At 51.3% G+C, this 18,261-nt stretch overlaps 3 protein-coding genes across 6 annotated transcripts; 1 reads left to right on the plus strand and 2 right to left on the minus strand.

Moving 5' to 3' along the window:
• Positions 1 to 4,141: 4,141 nt before the first annotated feature.
• Positions 4,142 to 9,451, minus strand: JMJD6 (jumonji domain containing 6, arginine demethylase and lysine hydroxylase). 3 transcript variants are annotated; one of them, XM_087826372.1, is made up of 7 exons: positions 9,260 to 9,451; positions 8,435 to 8,823; positions 7,684 to 7,970; positions 6,737 to 6,834; positions 6,138 to 6,226; positions 5,315 to 5,453; positions 4,142 to 4,549 (listed from the first exon to the last, which is right to left on the minus strand). In XM_087826372.1, exons 1-7 carry the CDS (start codon positions 9,386 to 9,388, stop codon positions 4,418 to 4,420), a joined length of 1,263 nt encoding a protein of 420 aa, XP_087682498.1. In that variant the 5' UTR covers positions 9,389 to 9,451; the 3' UTR covers positions 4,142 to 4,417. The 3 variants fall into 3 exon arrangements, with proteins under 3 accessions (XP_087682498.1, XP_087682497.1, XP_087682496.1); XM_087826371.1 differs by lacking the exon at positions 6,138 to 6,226 and having other exon boundaries at positions 6,699 to 6,834; positions 9,260 to 9,418; XM_087826370.1 differs by lacking the exons at positions 4,142 to 4,549; positions 6,138 to 6,226 and having other exon boundaries at positions 5,368 to 5,453; positions 6,699 to 6,834; positions 7,610 to 7,970; positions 9,260 to 9,439.
• A 345-nt stretch (positions 9,452 to 9,796) lies between these two features.
• On the plus strand, positions 9,797 to 14,212 carry METTL23 (methyltransferase 23, arginine). Of its 2 annotated transcripts, XM_016212389.2 has the most exons (5): positions 9,797 to 10,126; positions 11,945 to 12,049; positions 13,327 to 13,564; positions 13,643 to 13,727; positions 13,880 to 14,212. In XM_016212389.2, exons 2-5 carry the CDS (start codon positions 11,966 to 11,968, stop codon positions 14,043 to 14,045), a joined length of 573 nt encoding a protein of 190 aa, XP_016067875.2. In that variant the 5' UTR covers positions 9,797 to 10,126; positions 11,945 to 11,965; the 3' UTR covers positions 14,046 to 14,212. The 2 variants fall into 2 exon arrangements, with proteins under 2 accessions (XP_016067875.2, XP_016067874.2); XM_016212388.2 differs by lacking the exon at positions 9,797 to 10,126 and having other exon boundaries at positions 11,845 to 12,049.
• Positions 14,213 to 14,441: 229 nt separating this feature from the next.
• On the minus strand, positions 14,442 to 17,631 carry SRSF2 (serine and arginine rich splicing factor 2). The gene is made up of 3 exons (XM_016212387.2): positions 17,031 to 17,631; positions 16,536 to 16,846; positions 14,442 to 15,499 (listed from the first exon to the last, which is right to left on the minus strand). Exons 1-2 carry the CDS (start codon positions 17,390 to 17,392, stop codon positions 16,543 to 16,545), a joined length of 666 nt encoding a protein of 221 aa, XP_016067873.1. The 5' UTR covers positions 17,393 to 17,631; the 3' UTR covers positions 14,442 to 15,499; positions 16,536 to 16,542.
• Between the last annotated feature and the right edge of the window lie 630 nt (positions 17,632 to 18,261).

Below are 18,261 nucleotides of genomic sequence, written 5' to 3' on the forward strand. Positions count from 1 at the left end.
TCCAGTTCCCGGCCCGTGGACGCCTCTTCTGGGGTGACACCCAGCAGCAGCAACACCAGCAGCCTGCGTAAGGTGGCTGCTGGGCAAAGACAGGGTCCTGGAACTCAGCTGCGGTGGCTTGGGGTCCACTCCGCTTCTCCCGTTTCAAACCCTGTGTAATTCTGGATTTGGGGGCAGAATGAAGGAAAGGAAGCTACTGGTTTTGTTTCTTCAGATCCTTCCAGGGCCTGTGGCCAAACAGTGTATATTTGCGATAAATATGTTGTTACCAAAAACATCATTTCTTTACATCTCCCCACCCCCCACCATAGTTATTTTAAACAAACACGGGGCTGGCAAAGTTTGTCAGGTACTGTGGCAAACATAAGGCCTAATGTTGAAAAAGATAAGGTCCTGGTTTTTGCTGAGGATGCATTTAATACTCTTGGAAAAACTGCAGTGCCTGAGAGGACATCTGATGTAAACCAAGATGCTGGATGGAGTGCTTCCTTTTATTTTATTTTAAAATGTATCTTTATTGTTAATGAAAGTACGCCCTGGGGCTTCCTCATGAGCTCCAGTGTGACAAACAGGATTCCGCAACAGGGTGAGCTTAGTCCTGCTGGATCCCATAATATTAAGGGGAACAGGCAAAAAAATAAATTAGTGGTGGTTGGTGAAAAATGGCCCACAGCTGTAACATGTGGAGTGGGGTGTACCTCTTGGCTACTGACTTTGGGGGCGGGCCCACTTTCAGCCACAGTGTTTAAGGCCTCACTTTTGTCTCTTGTCCCTATTGTTTTAAAAAATATATTTAAGAGATCCTATTGTGGAGGTGAGAACTCAGTTACCATGAAAAGAAACAGGGATAAAACAATGCAAAAAGCCCAACTCCAAATCGGGGCGCTTTATGTAAAACGATGAACCAGTTTCACCCCAGTGAAAGTTAAAAATACCATTTGAGTGGCAGAGCCACTGGCATTCTGTGGTGGGCCCCACAGCGAGAGGCAGCAGAGCCGGGAGGCGGCCCAGAGGCCTGCGCGACACCCCAGCGGCCGCCACCCGACACAGCAGGCAGGGCCCGTCCTCCTTCCAGTGCTTGAACTAAGGATGAGACAAAGCTGAGAGCACAGTTCGTGTTGTTTTGCTGTGCACAAGGTAACAAGCTGACAGAGGCCAGGGCATGGGGGAGAAACCGGGCTCCCCAGGGAGCCACGGGCGGCGCTCGGAACACGGGATAAACGACTTGCTTGTGGAAGGACTACACGCAAGCCAAGGAGCCTAAGCCGAATGCTTCTGCGCCTGCCTCCTGGACGGCACTTTTCACATTTATGCAAAACTCCTGCTCCATCCCACGCTCCTGCCTAAGGTCCTAAATCCCACCAACGCGGAACCTCCAATAAGCCTGTAAAGCGCTGACACGGGCAACGTGCTTGCTGATCCTTAAACACCTGCAGCTACTTTACAGAGAAGCCACCACTGAGTTAGGAACAGAGCAGCAACGATAACCGTGTTCTTTTCTTGCTTCTCACACACTTGTGTGTAGTAAGGACTTGTGTGCACAGCTCTGCCTACCCCTGACCAGAGGCCCCTGTGAGCAGAGCATCCTCGCTGCCCACGCGGCTCTGTCAGGTCAGGATCTCCAGCCCGTAGGACAGTGCCTGGCACTCAGACGTGTGTTGAACACTCGATTAGTAAACGGGCATCTGCAAGCGTGAGCCGAGTGTGAACAGTGTTCCTTGTTTTTGGTGACTCTTCTCAGAGGTGTCACCTTAGACATCGCAGTCTACTGAAGACCCCGGAGGCACCTGTGTTCTTCAGGCTGATGGAAAAGCCGTTGGTGCCTCTCTCATTTCCCAAGACCAGAGCCCTCTGGATGTCCTGCTGTCCTGGGCCCCCCACTCCTGCCACACCCCACTGCTCCTCCCCAATAGTGCTTTAGTCTGACATCCCTTCTCTCACGACCCAGCTTGTTGGTTTTAAAATTAGCTGGAGAATAATCCTTAAAAGTAGCTTGACATTGTACCTCCACTCGCTGTTGCTGGCCCCAAAGGAGCAGCTCAAGCTGGGCGGGTAGAACAGGCGGCTCCCGGTCCTACCTGGTCCTGATCACCCTGCCCCCGCTCCACTCCCTCGCCTCTGTCTCCCACCTCATCCCTGACCCCTTATTTCTGGATACTGTTTACCAAACAGGAATCACTTTTGGCGCCTGGGGAAAGGACGTGGGGTGGCAATTCTCTCAAGTTCACATTGCTGCTGGGCCATCCCAGCGACCTCACCGCGCCCCCTGGTGGGAAATAGCCTTTTGCTTTGGGTTTTGTTTTCTTCAGACTGATGTCTAGCGAGGAGCAGTTAGCATGCCCAGTAGCAACACTGGGGAAAGATAAAAGCATTTTGAGGACGGCAAGGAAAGTTCTTTAAAAAGGAGGGGAAGGAACACCATTCAGATATTAACAGGAGAGATCATGGCTGCAGGGTTTGGCTTCCCTCTCGCCCAAAGGTGGGTCTGGCCACCCTGGCTGGTGGGGGAGGGGAGAGCAGCACCGTGGGAGGCAGAGTGCCAGGTACAGATGCCAGGAAGGGAGCAGCTCTCCACCCAACCCAGCCATGTATTTAGGTTGGCATTTTAAGGCACAGAAAACTGGACTAAGATGTAATAGGGACAGGCCTCGTGGAGAAAAGTCTCATGATCAACCCAGCGTGAGGAACGCTAATCGATCTGTTACTGCCACTGGGTGCGTTGGACGAATGGTGACTGACATATGCTGGGAGGTAGCACCCACCGCACGCCTCACACGTAACTGGCTCACCCATGAATCCAAGTCCACTCGCCCGTCAGTGTCTGTGCGTACGCTGCCAGCTGGGGACAGTGCAGGTTCCTCACCAGCATCAGTGAGTGACAGATGATGCAGCGAGACGCTCACATCACACCCTCCGGCCTGTGGTCCACCAGCTCAGTTTAGAGGAGAGGCACAGAGCCTTCTCACCTGGCCTCACGGCCCCTTCTGGGTTTCAGTGGCTCCCGGAGCTTGCCGAGCGTTTGAACTTCTCGGCAATCAATTATTAGTGAGCAGTTAAAACAGCATTTGACCGAAGACAGCAGCTCGGACCAGAAAAGGGTGATACAAATTCAAAGGCGCACAAGACGTGGAACTGAGTGGTGTGGCTGCCAGCTGTCGACATGAGAGCCACCTCAGGGTGTCCCTATCCACTCAGGGTGAGCGCAGCCTCTGCCAGTGTCCCTAATCCTGCCAAGGAAAGTACACCTGCCTGGGACTGGCACGTAGACAGCGTGGCTGCGTGCAGAGCAGGGCGGAGATGCTAAAGCAGAGCCCCAGGCCCCCATGTTGAAGCAGCAGCTGGGCTTCCTCAAGAGATTTTTGTACAAATTACAAAGTCACACCTCAAGGGCAGACACAAGTCTATAACAACAGAGACTAAGTCTGGCTGTGGAAAGGACATCTCGAGTGGAGATACGCACATTCTGGTCCAATACACTCACTTGAGGAAGACACCCAAGTTTCCCCATGGAATTCCAGGCGGACCACAGAGTGAGAGGAAATGAGAGGAGGAATGTGGGCCCTGAACTTTTATGACACATTTAAGAAAACACTCAGATGCTCACAGACACGGAGAACCTAACAGAAACATTACTTATTGAGCGGCTAAGGACTTCAGACGCTTATAATCCTACAAATGCCAGTATCTCACTGTCTTCCCAAACCCTCACCCCTCATGCTGACATGTCGAAGAAAGGGCTCTGGGATCTAAAGACCTGGGTGCCCCAGTCAGTCACCGGGCTCCATGGGGAGTCTGCTAGGGCAGGTGCTTGCAGATTCTTAGTGATTTTAAGTTTTAACTTATTTAAATCAAATCTGGTTTTTAAAAAACTGAAGACATGATTAAGATTTTATAAAAAATTTAAATTCCCTGCTTCTGTCCGGCCTTGCCCGTCAAAGCAGCCATGGCCAAGTGGGAGAAAGGGGGCCAGGCCTCAGGCTCTGCAGATGATGCTCGGGAGTTCCCAGCACTTCCCCTGCTGTTATGTCTTCTCCATCAAAGGTACACTGTGCCATGCAGTCACTACTTTCCCCCAAGACCAAGACAAGAGGAGTGACACAGGGAAGTTCTGGTATTCTCAAAGAAAAAAATTTCAAATATATAAAATGCATTTAATTTTTATTAAATAATGTAAAGGGTTTCCTTGGCACCATCCACATCGATTCTTGCCTTTATGCATAAAACAAGCCACATTAATTTGCGTTGGTAGCAGGCAAAAAAGCTACTGTAGCAAATGCTAAGTGAGTGGACTCATTTCGGGACTGTCCTCATTCTCGGCTCTCGCCAGCCCTCCCCGTGTCCGCAGATCCAGCAGGCTACCCTCACTGGGCCCTGCCCCTGGCTGCGGGATGTCCTCCGACACAGACAAGAGCCATGGTCACCTGGAGGAGCTGCGCTCTTTGCTCACGCAGTCGTCCTGGGAGGTGGTGTCCCCGTTTCCCATCATGCTGCAGGTCCTCCGCTTCTTCCTGCGGTGCATCGTCCCATCCCCTTCAGAACCGGACTCACACTGGACATGGGACAGAAAACAAGAATTCAGCCAGATGGAGCCTCTGCCCCCGGGAGACAGCACACGTACCATCCACTCCCCCAGGAGCAAAGCAGCCACATGTGACGGCTCCACAGTGCAGCCCGAGTATCCAGCGCAGACGTTTCTGGCTTCCAAAGAATCACCACCTTCCTGCAGGTGGCACTGTCCCCCCCCCACCATGTTCTCTACGGGAAAGATACTTGAAATCAGGACGCCCACCCTGAGAAGTTAGTCATCGTTCTGAGGCCGCATTGTAGAATTTCACCTGATGCGTGAAGGTGGGCACAGCACTTAACATACGTAGAACACACCACCTCCCGCCACCAGGAAAGGTGAAATCAGTGCGGTGTGCAGTTATGGGACATAAATTTCATCTGCTAAGGGCGTAGAACCCTTTCACCCAATATTATTATTATGTTAGCTTTTAGCAAGTCACTGAATTTGCTGGGTTTCTAGGCTCACAGTTTGCCACCCACAGGGAAAATGCAACCTGGTCTGTGAGGTCTGAATGCCCGGAGTCTGAATCTCCGACACCACAGTCTGCCAGCCGCATGATCCTGGGCCATTACTTACTGAAACCCCCAGGTACTCCTCTAACCTCTCAAGGTTACTGGGACGATTCACATGCACATAAAGCTATAAAACGGGAAAGAGTCCTGCCACAGCAGGACGGTGGCAGTGGCAGTTTTTAGAAGGGAGTGAAAATGTCCTCCTTCTCCCTCCTGCAGGGGAGCAGGGCCTCACCTCTGAGTCCGAGTCGGACGAGCTGGAGCTGGAGGAACTGGAGGAGTCACTGGAGCTGTCGGAGGCGATCCCTGTGGATTCCTGGAGGTCAACGGAGTCAGCTAGGACTGCTAGCTCAGGGTGCTCTTGCTTCAAGATCCTGGGAGACAAGAAACGCTGTTCTCAGTGCCAGGATGGGCAACAACAGCCACACACAGTCATGGAGCTCAGACCTGTCCCTCTCAGAGGCATCCAGGGATGGCGGAGCCCACTGGGAGCGAGGGCTGTCGAGTGGCAAGGACGCGGATCCACCGGCGGGAGCAGGAGCCCTGCCTGCTGCTCAGGCTTCTCTGGGGGGAACACGAGCCCCACATGAGCTCCCACCACCGCGAGGCACCATTTCTTTGACTTAGTCTCAGTTTTGTCCCCTCAGGAGAAACAGCTTCTCTTCCTAATTTGTTCCCTGCACTTTTCCTAGCTGATTTTTTTTGAACCTTCCTGTCCACAGCACAGCACCTAATGACTGGAGTTGCACTTGGCGAAATTCTATTTGTCAGAGTAAAAATAATTAGATCTGTAAGAAGTAAGAAGTGCCGAGGATCAAGCTGAACTGGGCCATCAGCGGCAGCAGCCCTGCCCTCGCCTAGGCACCTGACCTGGCATCCGCTGGGACGGGAACAGCCCTGCCCCGAGGTAAGGCCTTCAGAGCGGCCAGCGGAGCACACAGCAGCCTGCGGGAGGGCAGCAGTGGGCCTCAGATGCCGGGAGTCTGGAGAATGGAGCCACCACCCTTGCTGGCCCTCAGCAGGGGGCTGAGCACTGAACAAGCCAGAATCCCTCTTACCCCGAGAGCCGGTCCCTCCAGGTCAGGGTTGGGACCCAGTGGCACGGGGTGGCTGGGGGTGGCTGGCACTGCCGCTGCCCGTGCTGTATCTGTTCTGCGGATAAACAGAGGAGCTAAGACTCCAGGGCAGTGACCTCACTCACAAGAACTGAAGGTAGTAAGTGCAAACGGGACTAATGCTTCTGGGTAAGAAAAAGAAATAAGCAAAATAAAACCCAAACCAAATGGCTTCCTTTGCTAGTGCTAGCTCTGGGGGTGGGGGCTGGGAGAACAAAAACAAAAAACAAAGAAACAAAACGAGAAACGACCCCAATGATGAGCATGTTTTGACGGACGCTCTGATCGGAACATGCAGTTACCCTGCCACCTCCAGGCTGGCGAGCATCCTGAGAGCGAGCCCTGACCTTGACCCACTCTCCTGTACTCGAGCGCTCTGGCAGCCCCAGCTTTTGCCAGGTCCGTCTGAGCTCAGTGCACGCCATTGCAGTGGTGGGCTCTGTACGTTTTATCTCTCTGGCAGACATTGAAACAAGGCAAAAATAAGAAAAAAACAGCTCTCACCTATACCATTTCCTGGACAACTTTGGTCTCCCTCTTACCGTCTTGTGCCACACAACAGGGAAATTGGTGCTGCTGGCAAAATTCTGGGTGATGGCAATGGTGGTATCAAGATTGAGAACAACATGCCACCAGCCTCCTGAAATCCAACAAGTAAATAGTTGAGTAGGGTTGGGTTCCATACCCAATCGCTCTACAACGTCAACTTCATCTAACATTTCACATGAACTTCGGAAGCAGGGGACTCCTATCCACAGGGAGAGCTGCGGAGACAGGACCCAGAGCAGGCATGCTTCCCCTGATCCAGGAGTCCCGGAGGACCTGTCTAGGTGAAGATTTACTGGAGTACTGCTGTGCCTGCTCACTTCTGGGTCATCTATGGCTGCTTTCCTGCTACAAGGGCAGAGCTGAGCAACTGAGCAGGCTGTCTGGCCACAGTGCCTGACATATTTACTCTCTGGCCCTTTACAGAGAAAGTGTGTCCTCTCCTGCTAATCCACAGCTGTGACCCAAACTAAAGGGTGCAAGTTCTTTAGCTTCTAGGAGGAAGACACCTATTCCCAACACTTAACCTCTCAGAGGCATCAGGGGGTAGGATTGATTTCTGGCCTCTAGGCTCTAAGTCACTATTTCCTGACTCAGCCCACCTAGTGCTACATTGTATCAAAACCCCAAGTTATAGAAATATGCACAAGTCACAGAACATACACAAGTCACTAGGGAAACTAAGGACAAAAATGAATAGAATCTTTACATACAGAAAGTTCCCCAATAGTCCTTATATACTGAGGTCCTTATATAAGAAATGAGGACAACAGCCCCCTAAGCACCTGACAGTACAGTACATTCCACTGTCAGAGGTGGGCACAGGGCAGCTCAAGAAGCCGGCATGCGGAGGGATTTCTTTGACTCACTTTATATGTAGTTCTGCTCCAAAACGACAAATTACTAAATTCAAAGAGAGTACTGTGTTTCAGTTCATCTGTACCTGGCACAAAGACAGTCTCTCCTGGTTTTTGTAAGATTTCTAGGGGTCTGAATTCGGGTGGCCAGGTCGGAAGCTGTGTCCGGGGATAGATGATACTGAACCAAGTAATAGCCTCATCTTGCTGGTTCCCCCCTTCTTCGCGGGTCACCTTGATGAGCTCCCTGGGCGTGCTGGTGGGGAACAGGCACCAGCGCTTGTGGCCCTGCACCAAGGCGTTCCAGGCGCTGGTTCCCAGAGGGTCAATGTGAATTCCGGTTCCAGAGCGTGGGGGCCCCATCACAAACCACCTACAGGGCAGAAACACCCAAGATATGAGGAGTAACTTACACACACACATCACAAAATAACAAGTTTGTGGTTTCACACACTACATTGTGTCATCTTTGTTTCAAAGACTACACACATTTTGGGACACAGAGTGAACTGTGCATGAATTGTGGACTGATCCCTAATAGAAAAAAGGAAACCACTGACATGGCCCAGTGCTCGACTTAAAAAACTTCCCTTAACATGGTCGGTGGTTCAACTTCGGTTGCACATTTGAATCACCTGGGGAGCTTTCAGAAATCCTGATGCCCAGGGGGCACCCAGACCAATTAAAGCACAGTCTCTGGACCCAGGCAGGCACCAGCAGCCCCCAAAGTCAGTCCCCGGTGCAGCCAAGGGAAAACCACTGACTGTTCCATAAAAGGGTAGCTCGCTGAGCCGGCTGACACGTGCTGCTGTGGAGAAGACTGTGGCGGCGCTTTACCTGTAAGGGGGCCTGCGCTTCTCCCCCGCGTACTGGAAAAGGTCGTCAGTGAAGAACTTGGGCACCTTGTAGTCTTCCAAAAGTTTCCTCCTTTTGGGATGTTCCCCGTAGCTGCTGTCAAAGATGTACAGGGGGCTGTCATCGCGAGTGCTCTCCATGTACTCGATGTAGTACTTCATCTTCATCTTCACCGAGTAGCCGTCGTTGTCCTCCCCGCACTTGAACTTCTGGTTCCGGTACTTCCTTTTCAGGCGCTCCAGAGTCCACTTCTCCTGCGCGGACCAGCCCTCCTGGGCATTCAGCAGAACCACGGGCTTGTACGGTCTTTCGTATCGCTCCACAAATTCTTCCACCGACAGCTGTAAGGCGTCTGCCCTCTCCACGTTATCCTGAGGGGACCAAAAAAGACCTATCCAGTTAAAAAAATTAAAAAATCAGGCGAATGAGGGTGTCCTCAGGGCCAGTGAGCAAGGACGTGCCTAAAGAGCCAGGTTTTTGTTCTGGCTCGATCGGGGTGGGGGCGGGGCAGGCCCCGCGTGCGCGCAGGCACGTCGCGCCCGAGCCACCCCTCCAAGGGTGGCTCCGCATCTCCCACTTGCGGCCTTTGACAGCCAGGTCCCCGAGGGCCCCGCAGCCGTCCAAGGGGATCAAGGGGCGACAGGCCGCCTCTTTGAGGGCGCCAAAGGCGCGAGAGTCCAGCTGCCCGGGCAGGAGGGGGAGGAGGCCCTCCGTGGAATCCCGGCCCCGAGGACCCCGACCTCCCTCCGCGGGGCGCGGCGGCCGGGGCCCCGGGAGAGGTGCGCGCCCGCGGCCCCGCGCGCTCACCGCCACGGCCGCCGGGTTCAGGGAGAAGCTCTCGTAGTAGTTGTGCCGGGTCCAGTCCAGCGAGTCCTTCAGCTCCGGGCGCGCGCTCCGCTTGGCCTCGCGGATCCGCTTCTTGCTCTTGTGGTTCATCCTGCGAGGGTCACCGGCCAGTTCCGCAACGACCTCGGCGCAGCCCGCTTCCTGCCACCAACGCGCCCCCGGCCCGGCCCCGGCGACCGCCGCGCTGCAACGCCCTCTCGCTCGAGCCCGGCGCCTTTAAAGCCGCCTTCCAGAAAATTCACTCCCCGGCCGCCTCCCGGGCCTCGGGTTGGGCGTGCGGCTGCCGTCGTCACCGGCCCCCGGCCTCGCGCGGCCAGCCATTGGCCTCGGCGCCTGCAGGGTCCTCCTTCACTGACGCCGGGTTTCTGCCATGTTGAGAAGGTCCCGCCAGCTGGAAGCCGCCTCCCTGCGGCCCGCACTCCCACGCCTGCTTCCGGCGCGTCACTTCCGGCTGCGCCGCTCTTCCGCAGCCAACTTCCGCTGGCGAGCGGTGCGGCCACCTGTTCTGCGTCTCGGAGGCCTGGCTTCGGGTCTGTTGCCCGCGTGCTGCCACTCGGTCGCCCGAGGGGTGCTTTCCCCCTTGCTGTAGGGCGGACGGGCCCGCGAGAGCCACGTGGCGCCGGGGAAGCGGCTTCAGCTGGCCCAGGGTCCCCGCGCAGCCTGGCGGCCCGGCGCCCTCCGCTGCTGCCCGCCCTCCCGGGGGCCACCGATTCTCCTCTGGGCGGCCGTGGCCTCCGAGGGTATGTGTTCCGGGCCCAGCGCTTTCGGTTCACGGAGGAGCCGGGCCTGGGAGCGGAGGGGGCCGTGCTGGAAGTCTGCGTCCCGCAGGTGCGTGCAGCTGCACCCGCCCGGAAGCCCCCTAGCGCGGGAGCGGCGCTCAGCCCACCTGTGGGGGGGGGGGGGGATGGGGTCCGGCTCCCTGCCTTAGGATGGACCGCAGAGCGAGGGGTTTGGTACGAAGTCTTTGGCCTATTACATGTCTTTCAGCGAGGACCCCACCGGGAAGGGAGCTTCCCCACACGGAGTATTTCCTGCCAGAAAAGTGGCATTCTTGATGCCTAATATTTTCTTTGATGTTGCTGAAGGGCTTCTTAATTAAGCTTGATTTGGGACTGGGGCTTCCAACCCTTCTCACTGCGAAATAAAGTCTTTGGGTTGACACTTCTTCCTTTCAGCTCATGGCTGCCTCAGAGCTCAATAATTGTACCTAATATGCGCCCAGTTTCTCAAAGCACTTTCACGTTGCAGCGCTTCATTTGGTTTTAACAGCAGCCTGTGACGTAGGCATTAGTAATAGCAGCTTAAGGATGAAAAACACCTTAAATGGAACCCATTTCTGATAGTTTCTAATGTCTTCCTGTTGAAATACCCATTTGGATTTCTTCCCAAACTTAGGGAGTGAAGATATTCCCTGTGAGAATAGAGGCCCCTTTTCTTTACACCCAAATCTGCACAACTCTGGTCAGAAATCCTCTGTCCTCCTGGGTAAAACACCAGGGCAGGCATTTGTCTTTCATTCACGCTGCGCCCTCTACAGGTAGAACAGAACGTAGCATATTTTAGGCACTAATAGTTTTGTTGAATGGATTAAGTTCAGACCTCAGTTCCTTCACCTTTGTTATTTTTGTAACTTCAGCGCCTTTCTACCACCTCACTAGGGGCACCCTTTGCTCTAGAAAACAAAGATTTGTGATTTTGCAGTTTGTTTAATAATTATGCGTATTTTGTGCCTTATACTAAGTAGTTGGCATTGACTCTTCCTAATCACTCTGAGATACTATTTTGCAATTGAGGAAACTGAGCACAGATTTATATAACTTGGTCACACAATTAGTAAATTCCAGATCTGGAGCTTTAACTCGAATAGGCTCATTCCGGAGTTGTGAGCTATGTTATCTTGCCTCACTAATTACCACACACTCTCAATTACCTGCCTTTCCAAAGTCTTTGTCTGCCTGCCTTCCTAACTCCTTCAGGATTCAGGTCCACTCACACCTCTTCTAGGATGTCTTCCTAGGACCATTGTTTCCCCATTAGCATACCAAGTTATGGTTGTGCTTAAAACCCTCCAATATCTTCTTGCATTAAACCTCCTGTGGCCTGTAAGCCCTCATGTCTGGCCCCCTTTTCCTGTGTGCTCTGCTTGCAGGACACAAACCTGCCTCCAACCCTTATGTCTGTGCTGTTGTCCACCAAGAGGCTTCAGTTCCTGCTTTAGGGCCTTTGTCTGAATCACCCTCTCCCCATATCTAGTGCAGCCACCTTGTGGTCATTGTCCCCTACCCCCCCCCCACTACTCTCACATTACCCCATTGTATTGTTTATAGCATTATCACGAACCAAAAATATCACTTGCTTGCCTGTTGCCTGTCTCTCCCCAGTAGGGTATATTTGTTCCGTTAGAGTTACAGCCTCAGCCTAGAATAGCTATTAAGCCATTGAGTCCCTCAATAAGTGCTTGTTGAATGAAATGTTTGCACAGTGCTTACCACATGGTATAGCAGTTTCATATCCCCCCATAGGATGTGGATTGGAGCAGGGAACTGTCACTTTTGTAATGGATACCAGCGCCAGGCACTCAGTAATTGCCAAGTTTAAGCATTCCACTTCCAGTAGATATTTATGGTATACAAAAATTCTTTTCAGGTCCTGCATCTTCAGTATGGAATGTATGTTTGGCCCTGTGCTGTGGTCCTGGCCCAGTACCTGTGGTTTCACAGAAGATCTCTACCAGGCAAGGCTATCTTAGAGGTACATGTGCCCTTGATGCTTCAAATCCCCGGTGTTCAGATATAAGTCTACATGCTTGCTATTGGCTTTTGTTAAATACAGGGTGGGGCCTAAGGTAGGTTTACAGTTAGTGTAAATCCACTTTTTGCCCATACTGTATTTTAAAATTGGGTAACGTGGCCAGCTTATTCAGGCATGAGAGCTTAGAATGATTTTTACATTTGTAAAGTGTTAAAGTGGCCCACCAAGACCAAAATATTTACTGTCTGGCCATTTACAGTTTGTTGCTGAAGCCCTTACTCTAAGTGAATGAAGCCCATTGACTAATTTGGCACAGAAGCAGTAATTAAGGCCACTTTCCTAGGGTGTCCCAATAGGGTCATTTGGGCTCTAACACTTGTCTTTCTCACAAAGTAGGCTTTACATTTTTTACATAATCTTGAGATTACATTTAAAATGTGTCCCAGGCTCTTTCTCATCATTGCTGGATTTGAGACTGCTGGAGGCCTGGAGAAATAAACTTGTCAAGTTTGCAGAACTTGCAGTACTATGCTTAAACCCGAAGGCTAAACACAAATCAGAAGCTTAAGAACCTCATTTTTGCAAAACCTATCAATGAAGGGTAGGGAAGGCATTTGGCAGACTTCTGCCCCCTAATAGTGGCAACTGTTAGGCATTCAGAAAAGGTTGAGACTCAGTGCCCATCCTATCCTCAAACTGGACAAGGGAAGCTTTTGGTCCCATCAATGTTAACACAGGCGTTCCTTGGTTACTCCTTATGAAGTGCCATGCCACTTTAAACCACTGGAAAATCTCTTCATAGAGAGCCACGTTATAAACCCGTCAGGCTTTATTCACAGTTAAAATCAGCAACTGGCTGTGTATGTTAAGTCCCCCATGGTGCTTCTAGAGACTTGTACCCTATGACTAACTCCTTTATGAGAACTAAAAATGACAGAACAAGTGTCCCAAGACTACTTCTCTGGACATAGTAAGCAATGAAATGGCCTAACACACATTGAGCTTGGAAGCAGCTGGTTGCAGAATACAGGCCCTGTATGGGACTAACTGCACTTTGACCCAATTAAGAGAAATCACAAGAACTCTTGTCACAAATTCAAAGCCCAAGGTTCCTACAGGTTAAGGCATTTTAATGACACGTTTTATAGACATAAGCTCAAGAACATACATGTTGAGTCTCTACTCATGAGGATGAAATGGGGAACTATCTGCTAAGATCCAAATTCTTTGCAATTCTAGGCAGAAACTAAAAAATTTTCACCTTTCAAATTTACTAGATTGGAGCTGGAGTGAGCCTTCCAGGAATTATAGCTGCAAAATGTGGCGCTGAAGTAATCCTGTCAGATAGTTCAGAGCTGCCGCACTGTCTAGAAATCTGTCAGCAGAGCTGCCACATGAACCACCTGCCACAGGTGCGTGTTGTAGGACTAACGTGGGGTCACCTACCTCTGGACCTTCTGGCTTTGCCACCACAAGATATTATTCTTGCATCTGATGTGTTCTTTGAACCAGAAGGTAACTTTTTTTGCTTAATAGTAAATTTAGCCAGATGCAATGTAAGTAGGAAGCTATTAATAAGCCCTTCCTTCCCAGATTTTGAAGACATTTTAACTACAGTGTACTTTTTGATGCAGAAGAATCCCAAGGTCCAGTTGTGGTCTACTTACCAGGTAAGAAGGTAAGACCAACTAATCCTGGTTTACTCAACTTTATTAAGTTAAATTAAGCCTTACTAACGCAATGCCAAAGGATAAAATGGAGGGGGAAAAAAAAAAAATACCTAAAGCAAAACAGGAAAATCATAATTTTAAAAAAGTTTATTTTTTTCAGTGCTGACTGGTCACTTGAAGCTTTGCTCTACAAGTGGGACATGAAATGTGTCCACATTCCTCTGGCGTCTTTTGATGCAGACAAGGAAGATATAGCAGAATCTGCCCTTCCAGGAAGACATACTGTTGAAATGCTGGTCATTTCCTTGGCAAAGGACACTCTCTGAATTATACCTACAAGCTGACCACCTCAGCTTGAGAGTACAAGCAGTGGATTTGAAGATGGTCAGATCTGTTGGCCTTAAGACTGTGATGAGTAACCTAGACAATGTTCATGGAGACTACACAGCCATGAAAACAAAAATTAAAACACCTATTAAGAAAAGGACTAAAATTGTTCCTAAGTCATTAAAATAGGGCATAAGTTAGGTTATGAAAGGAGTACCCACAACCTCAAAGTGCTACCACAGAGCATCAATTTTAGAGAGAGTGGGTGCTGAACTGGCATTTTCCACTTTAAAAAGTCAGCTAAGCATTTCACTTTCATACTATACAGTCAGTAACATTCACAAGAAAATTGCACAGGTCTTTCAAATAAAGGGAGGAAAAAAGACCAAGACATATTCTGAGAAAAGCTAACACCAAGGAACATTTTAATTAAACTATAGAAACAATGGTTATAGTACAGAATATTTATGAGCAAAAAAGATACACCATGTTTTAAGTACTTACAAAGTTACAAACCATTTGCTTCCTTAACATTTTTCATATTTTAAGTTCATACGCGAAGATGATCATTTTTACCATTTGGTGGAGTGGGGGTAGAAAAAAAAAGGTGTATTTATCATCAGCTAGATGTGCTCACTGTATGCTCCGTTATTTATATGCAAGGCCCGGGTGACTGGAAGTGCAGTTGTCAGGCATTTTAATAAACTGGACAGCCATTTGTTTCTGCACGACAAGGCATCTTTACACAGGAGCAATCGGGAGAAAACAGGAAACAGCCAAGCACTCTGCACTGCAACACGCCACCTTAACAGCTAACCAGCATTACTCAACTGCTACACAACTGCGCCTAGTGCACAAAAATACATAAGAGAAGAGATTAGAATTGTGTTTGGTAAACAATCCTTTCAAAAAAAAAATAAAAAATCAAGTCTTTTCATCTGAAAAGTCTTTACACAAATTTAGGTTCAGATTACCATTTAGATCTGAAGATATATAGCATACACAAATTTACACCAACTTTTGTAGGTTTTTAATTCTAAGGAATGAAGGCAATGCTGAGTCAATCTCTTGACAGCTTTAGGCTGTGCGTAATGGCTGCACGTTTCCTTAAAAGTCAGGAGGCCACAAATTAGGTTACCAATCTGTTTAATTTCAAACAAAAAAAGTCAGCACTATATAAACAAAAAGGAAATTTTACCTCAAATATCCAAGCCAATAATGAAATCTGATGTCGTTCACCTCACTAAATTACAAGAAATTTGAATAACAGCAACAAAATGGCACATAAAAGGAATTTGCCACCTGAGGCAAAGCTTAAAACAAGTAAAAAGTTAGACAAAATGTTACAAAATAACCTTTTCAATAGCCAGTTGCTTGTTCCAAGGACTCTTTGATGGACTGAGCATGTGGTCCTTTTCCTCCATGTTTTCTGTTATGTTGCTTGTCGACACATCTAGGTTTGAAAAGAAATTAAGTTCAGTTTGCCCTCCATTACTGTGAGGTCGCCCAAAGTGCACATGGTTTCAATTTCAGGCATGTACTTACTAAGGCTCTGGTGAAACAAGTAGGTTACAGAAAGGTTCCACCCAGCCATTCTCACAATTTTTTAAAGGCCCAAATTAGAAAATGTCCACATCAGCATTTACAAATTTGTGCATTCTTGGCCAAATAACCAAGGTGAAAAATGGTAAAGGGAAGAAAAAAGAAAAGGGGGAAGGGAAAAAAAAGGAAAGAAAAAAAAAAAAAAGGGCTGTATCCAAATGTCCAAACAAAAAACTTGAAATCAGATAATTAGCCTATATTTTGAGATAAATTTCGTTTTCAAACAAAACATTTGGCAACTGAGAATAGTGCTTTAATATCTGAGCTACTTAGGGCCCTTCCTTTTAAAAAATAGGACCAAACAATTTTAGAGTTAAAGACACACTATCCTTTCCCCACCCAGTGCAATACCTGCAAACTTTTTTTGGGTTCCAAAAGTTCATTGCTTCTTTTTGCAATTCTTTTGCCACATCCATTAGAATAGTGAAGTCCCAGTCAGTACAACAATAGTTGAACTGATTGTTTTCTCTAAGAGGATAGTGCATCTTTAACATTTAAAGACAAACCTGCTCCAATACACGCCCACAGAAACTGGTCCCTGGAGGATCAGCCAAATCAGTTAAAATCTGCAATACTGGCCAATATTCTTTTATCAAACAGGAGACCGCAGCTTTAAAGGGGAAAATGCAGACGTTGGATAAAAACAGCAAGAAATAGTCATTTTCATTAATAGGTCTCAAACAAGTTTACGAAACAGCCATTATTATCTAAGCTTTACACACATCCTTTCTGCAGACCCCTCTTCAGAATTACTCCCAAAGCTGAGTTAGCTCAGAGCAGCGCTCCCGACACGAGGAGCCACTTTCCTACTAATACGGATCAGAAAAGCTACTCCACACCCCATTTCTGAATTCGGGCCGTGTGTCTCGGATCCCCGCGGACATTACCGTTTGCTTAAGAGGACACGGCTCCCTCCTCTTCAGGAGACTTGGGGGGGCTCTTGGATCGCGACCTGGACTTGGACTCCCTCTTGGACACGGGCGGCGGACTCCTGGACCTAGACCTGGACCTGGAGCGCGAGCGGGACCTGGAGACCGAGGACGACTTGGACTTGGATCTTCGCGCCGACCTGGACTTGGACGTTGACCGCGATCTCGAGCGAGTGCGAGACCGAGACTTGGAGCGACTGTAGCGAGACCGACTCCGGGACCGGGACCGGCTCCGACTCCGCGATCGGCTGCGGCGCCGCCGCCTAGGGCTGCGGGCGGAAGAGAGAGTAGCGTCAGGCCCCCGCGATCCGGCCGCGCCCCGCCCGCCCGCCATTATCTCGCCGCCGCCGCCATTTCCCTGTCGCGAGCCGGGGTTGCCCAGGCCCGGGGCCGCCCGCCACCACGTGTCCCCGCGGACCTTTGTGATTCAGCCCGGGGCCCCTCCCCGTTTACCTGCGGCTCCGGCGTCCATAGCCGCCACCCCCGTACCTGCGGGGTGGCGGTCCCCGGCGGCTGTGGTGCGAGTCTGGTGGACGGCCGTAGCGCGCCATCTGCACGCGCAGCTCGCGGCCGTCCAGGACGGCCCCGTCCATGGCGTCCATGGCGTCCTCCGCGTCACGCTTGTCGTGGAAGCGCACGAAGGCGAAGCCGCGCGACTCCTTGGTGTAGCGGTCCCGCGGGATGTACACGTCGCCAACGCGCCCGTACTTCTCAAAGACGCGCCTTAGGGTGTCGGGCGAGGTGCGGTAGGTCAGGTTGTCCACCTTGAGGGAGGTCATGCCCTCCACATCGGGAGGCGGGCGACCGTAACTCATGGCCGCAGTCGGTCGGCCGGGCCCTGCGACTGCGCGCCGAAAAACGAACGCCCTGGGCGGGCCGGCGCGTTCCGCAGAGGCGGCGGCGGTTCCCTCAGACTAGCTCGGCCCCACGCCGCGCCTCTCCTCTGGCAGTTGGCTCCCGCGTGGAAACGGTCCCGAAAGGCCGACAGACGGACGGAACGACCGGCCCCCACAGCACAGAACCAACTGGGCGAGAGTCGGGCCCCAGTGCCCATTTATATTCCTCCTCACAAAATGGCGCCCGCGCCACCCAGAAATGAACCCTCTGATTGGCTCCTCCCGCAACGTCCCCGACGCGTGCCCCGCCCGTGTACGGCGCGCCTGCGCAGAGCCCCGAAAAGCGCGGAGTCACTGCGGCTGGGCGGAGGGAGAGGCGTTTGCCGGCAGTTGGAAAGCCCGCGAAACGCTTCTTCCGGCGGGGGCCTCTCGGGCAGGAGGAAGAGGAGGTGCTCCCCTGCTGGGCTCCGCCCTCTTTTCCGCGCCAGTACCCGGGTTCCACGCAGCTTTCCAGCGTGGACGTCAGCCCCGCCTCGGTCAGAGGGCACACTCCTTCCCCCACTTGCGCCTCTGTGACTCCAGCCGCCTCAGACCCCGCGACGTAGCCTCCAGGTCCCCTCCCGGAATTCCCCACTGTCCCTTTGGGTTCCGCTTTCAGCCCCCCGCCGGCCTGTCCCCGCTCCCTTCGGGTCGAGCGAGCTCTCGCGGTGCGCCTGCCAGTCTCGGGCAGCGCGGGGACTACATTTCCCAGCGGTCTGAACGGCCTGGGCCGCGCCGCGGTCACGTGACTGGGTCGCATGACCAGCATTGAGTCAGGGCCCGGCGGGCGGGCGGGGCCGCGCTGGCCT

The sequence above is a fragment of the Miniopterus natalensis genome, chromosome 17 (assembly GCF_054644295.1).
Source record: "Miniopterus natalensis isolate mMinNat1 chromosome 17, mMinNat1.hap1, whole genome shotgun sequence".
Lineage (NCBI taxonomy): Eukaryota > Metazoa > Chordata > Mammalia > Chiroptera > Miniopteridae > Miniopterus > Miniopterus natalensis.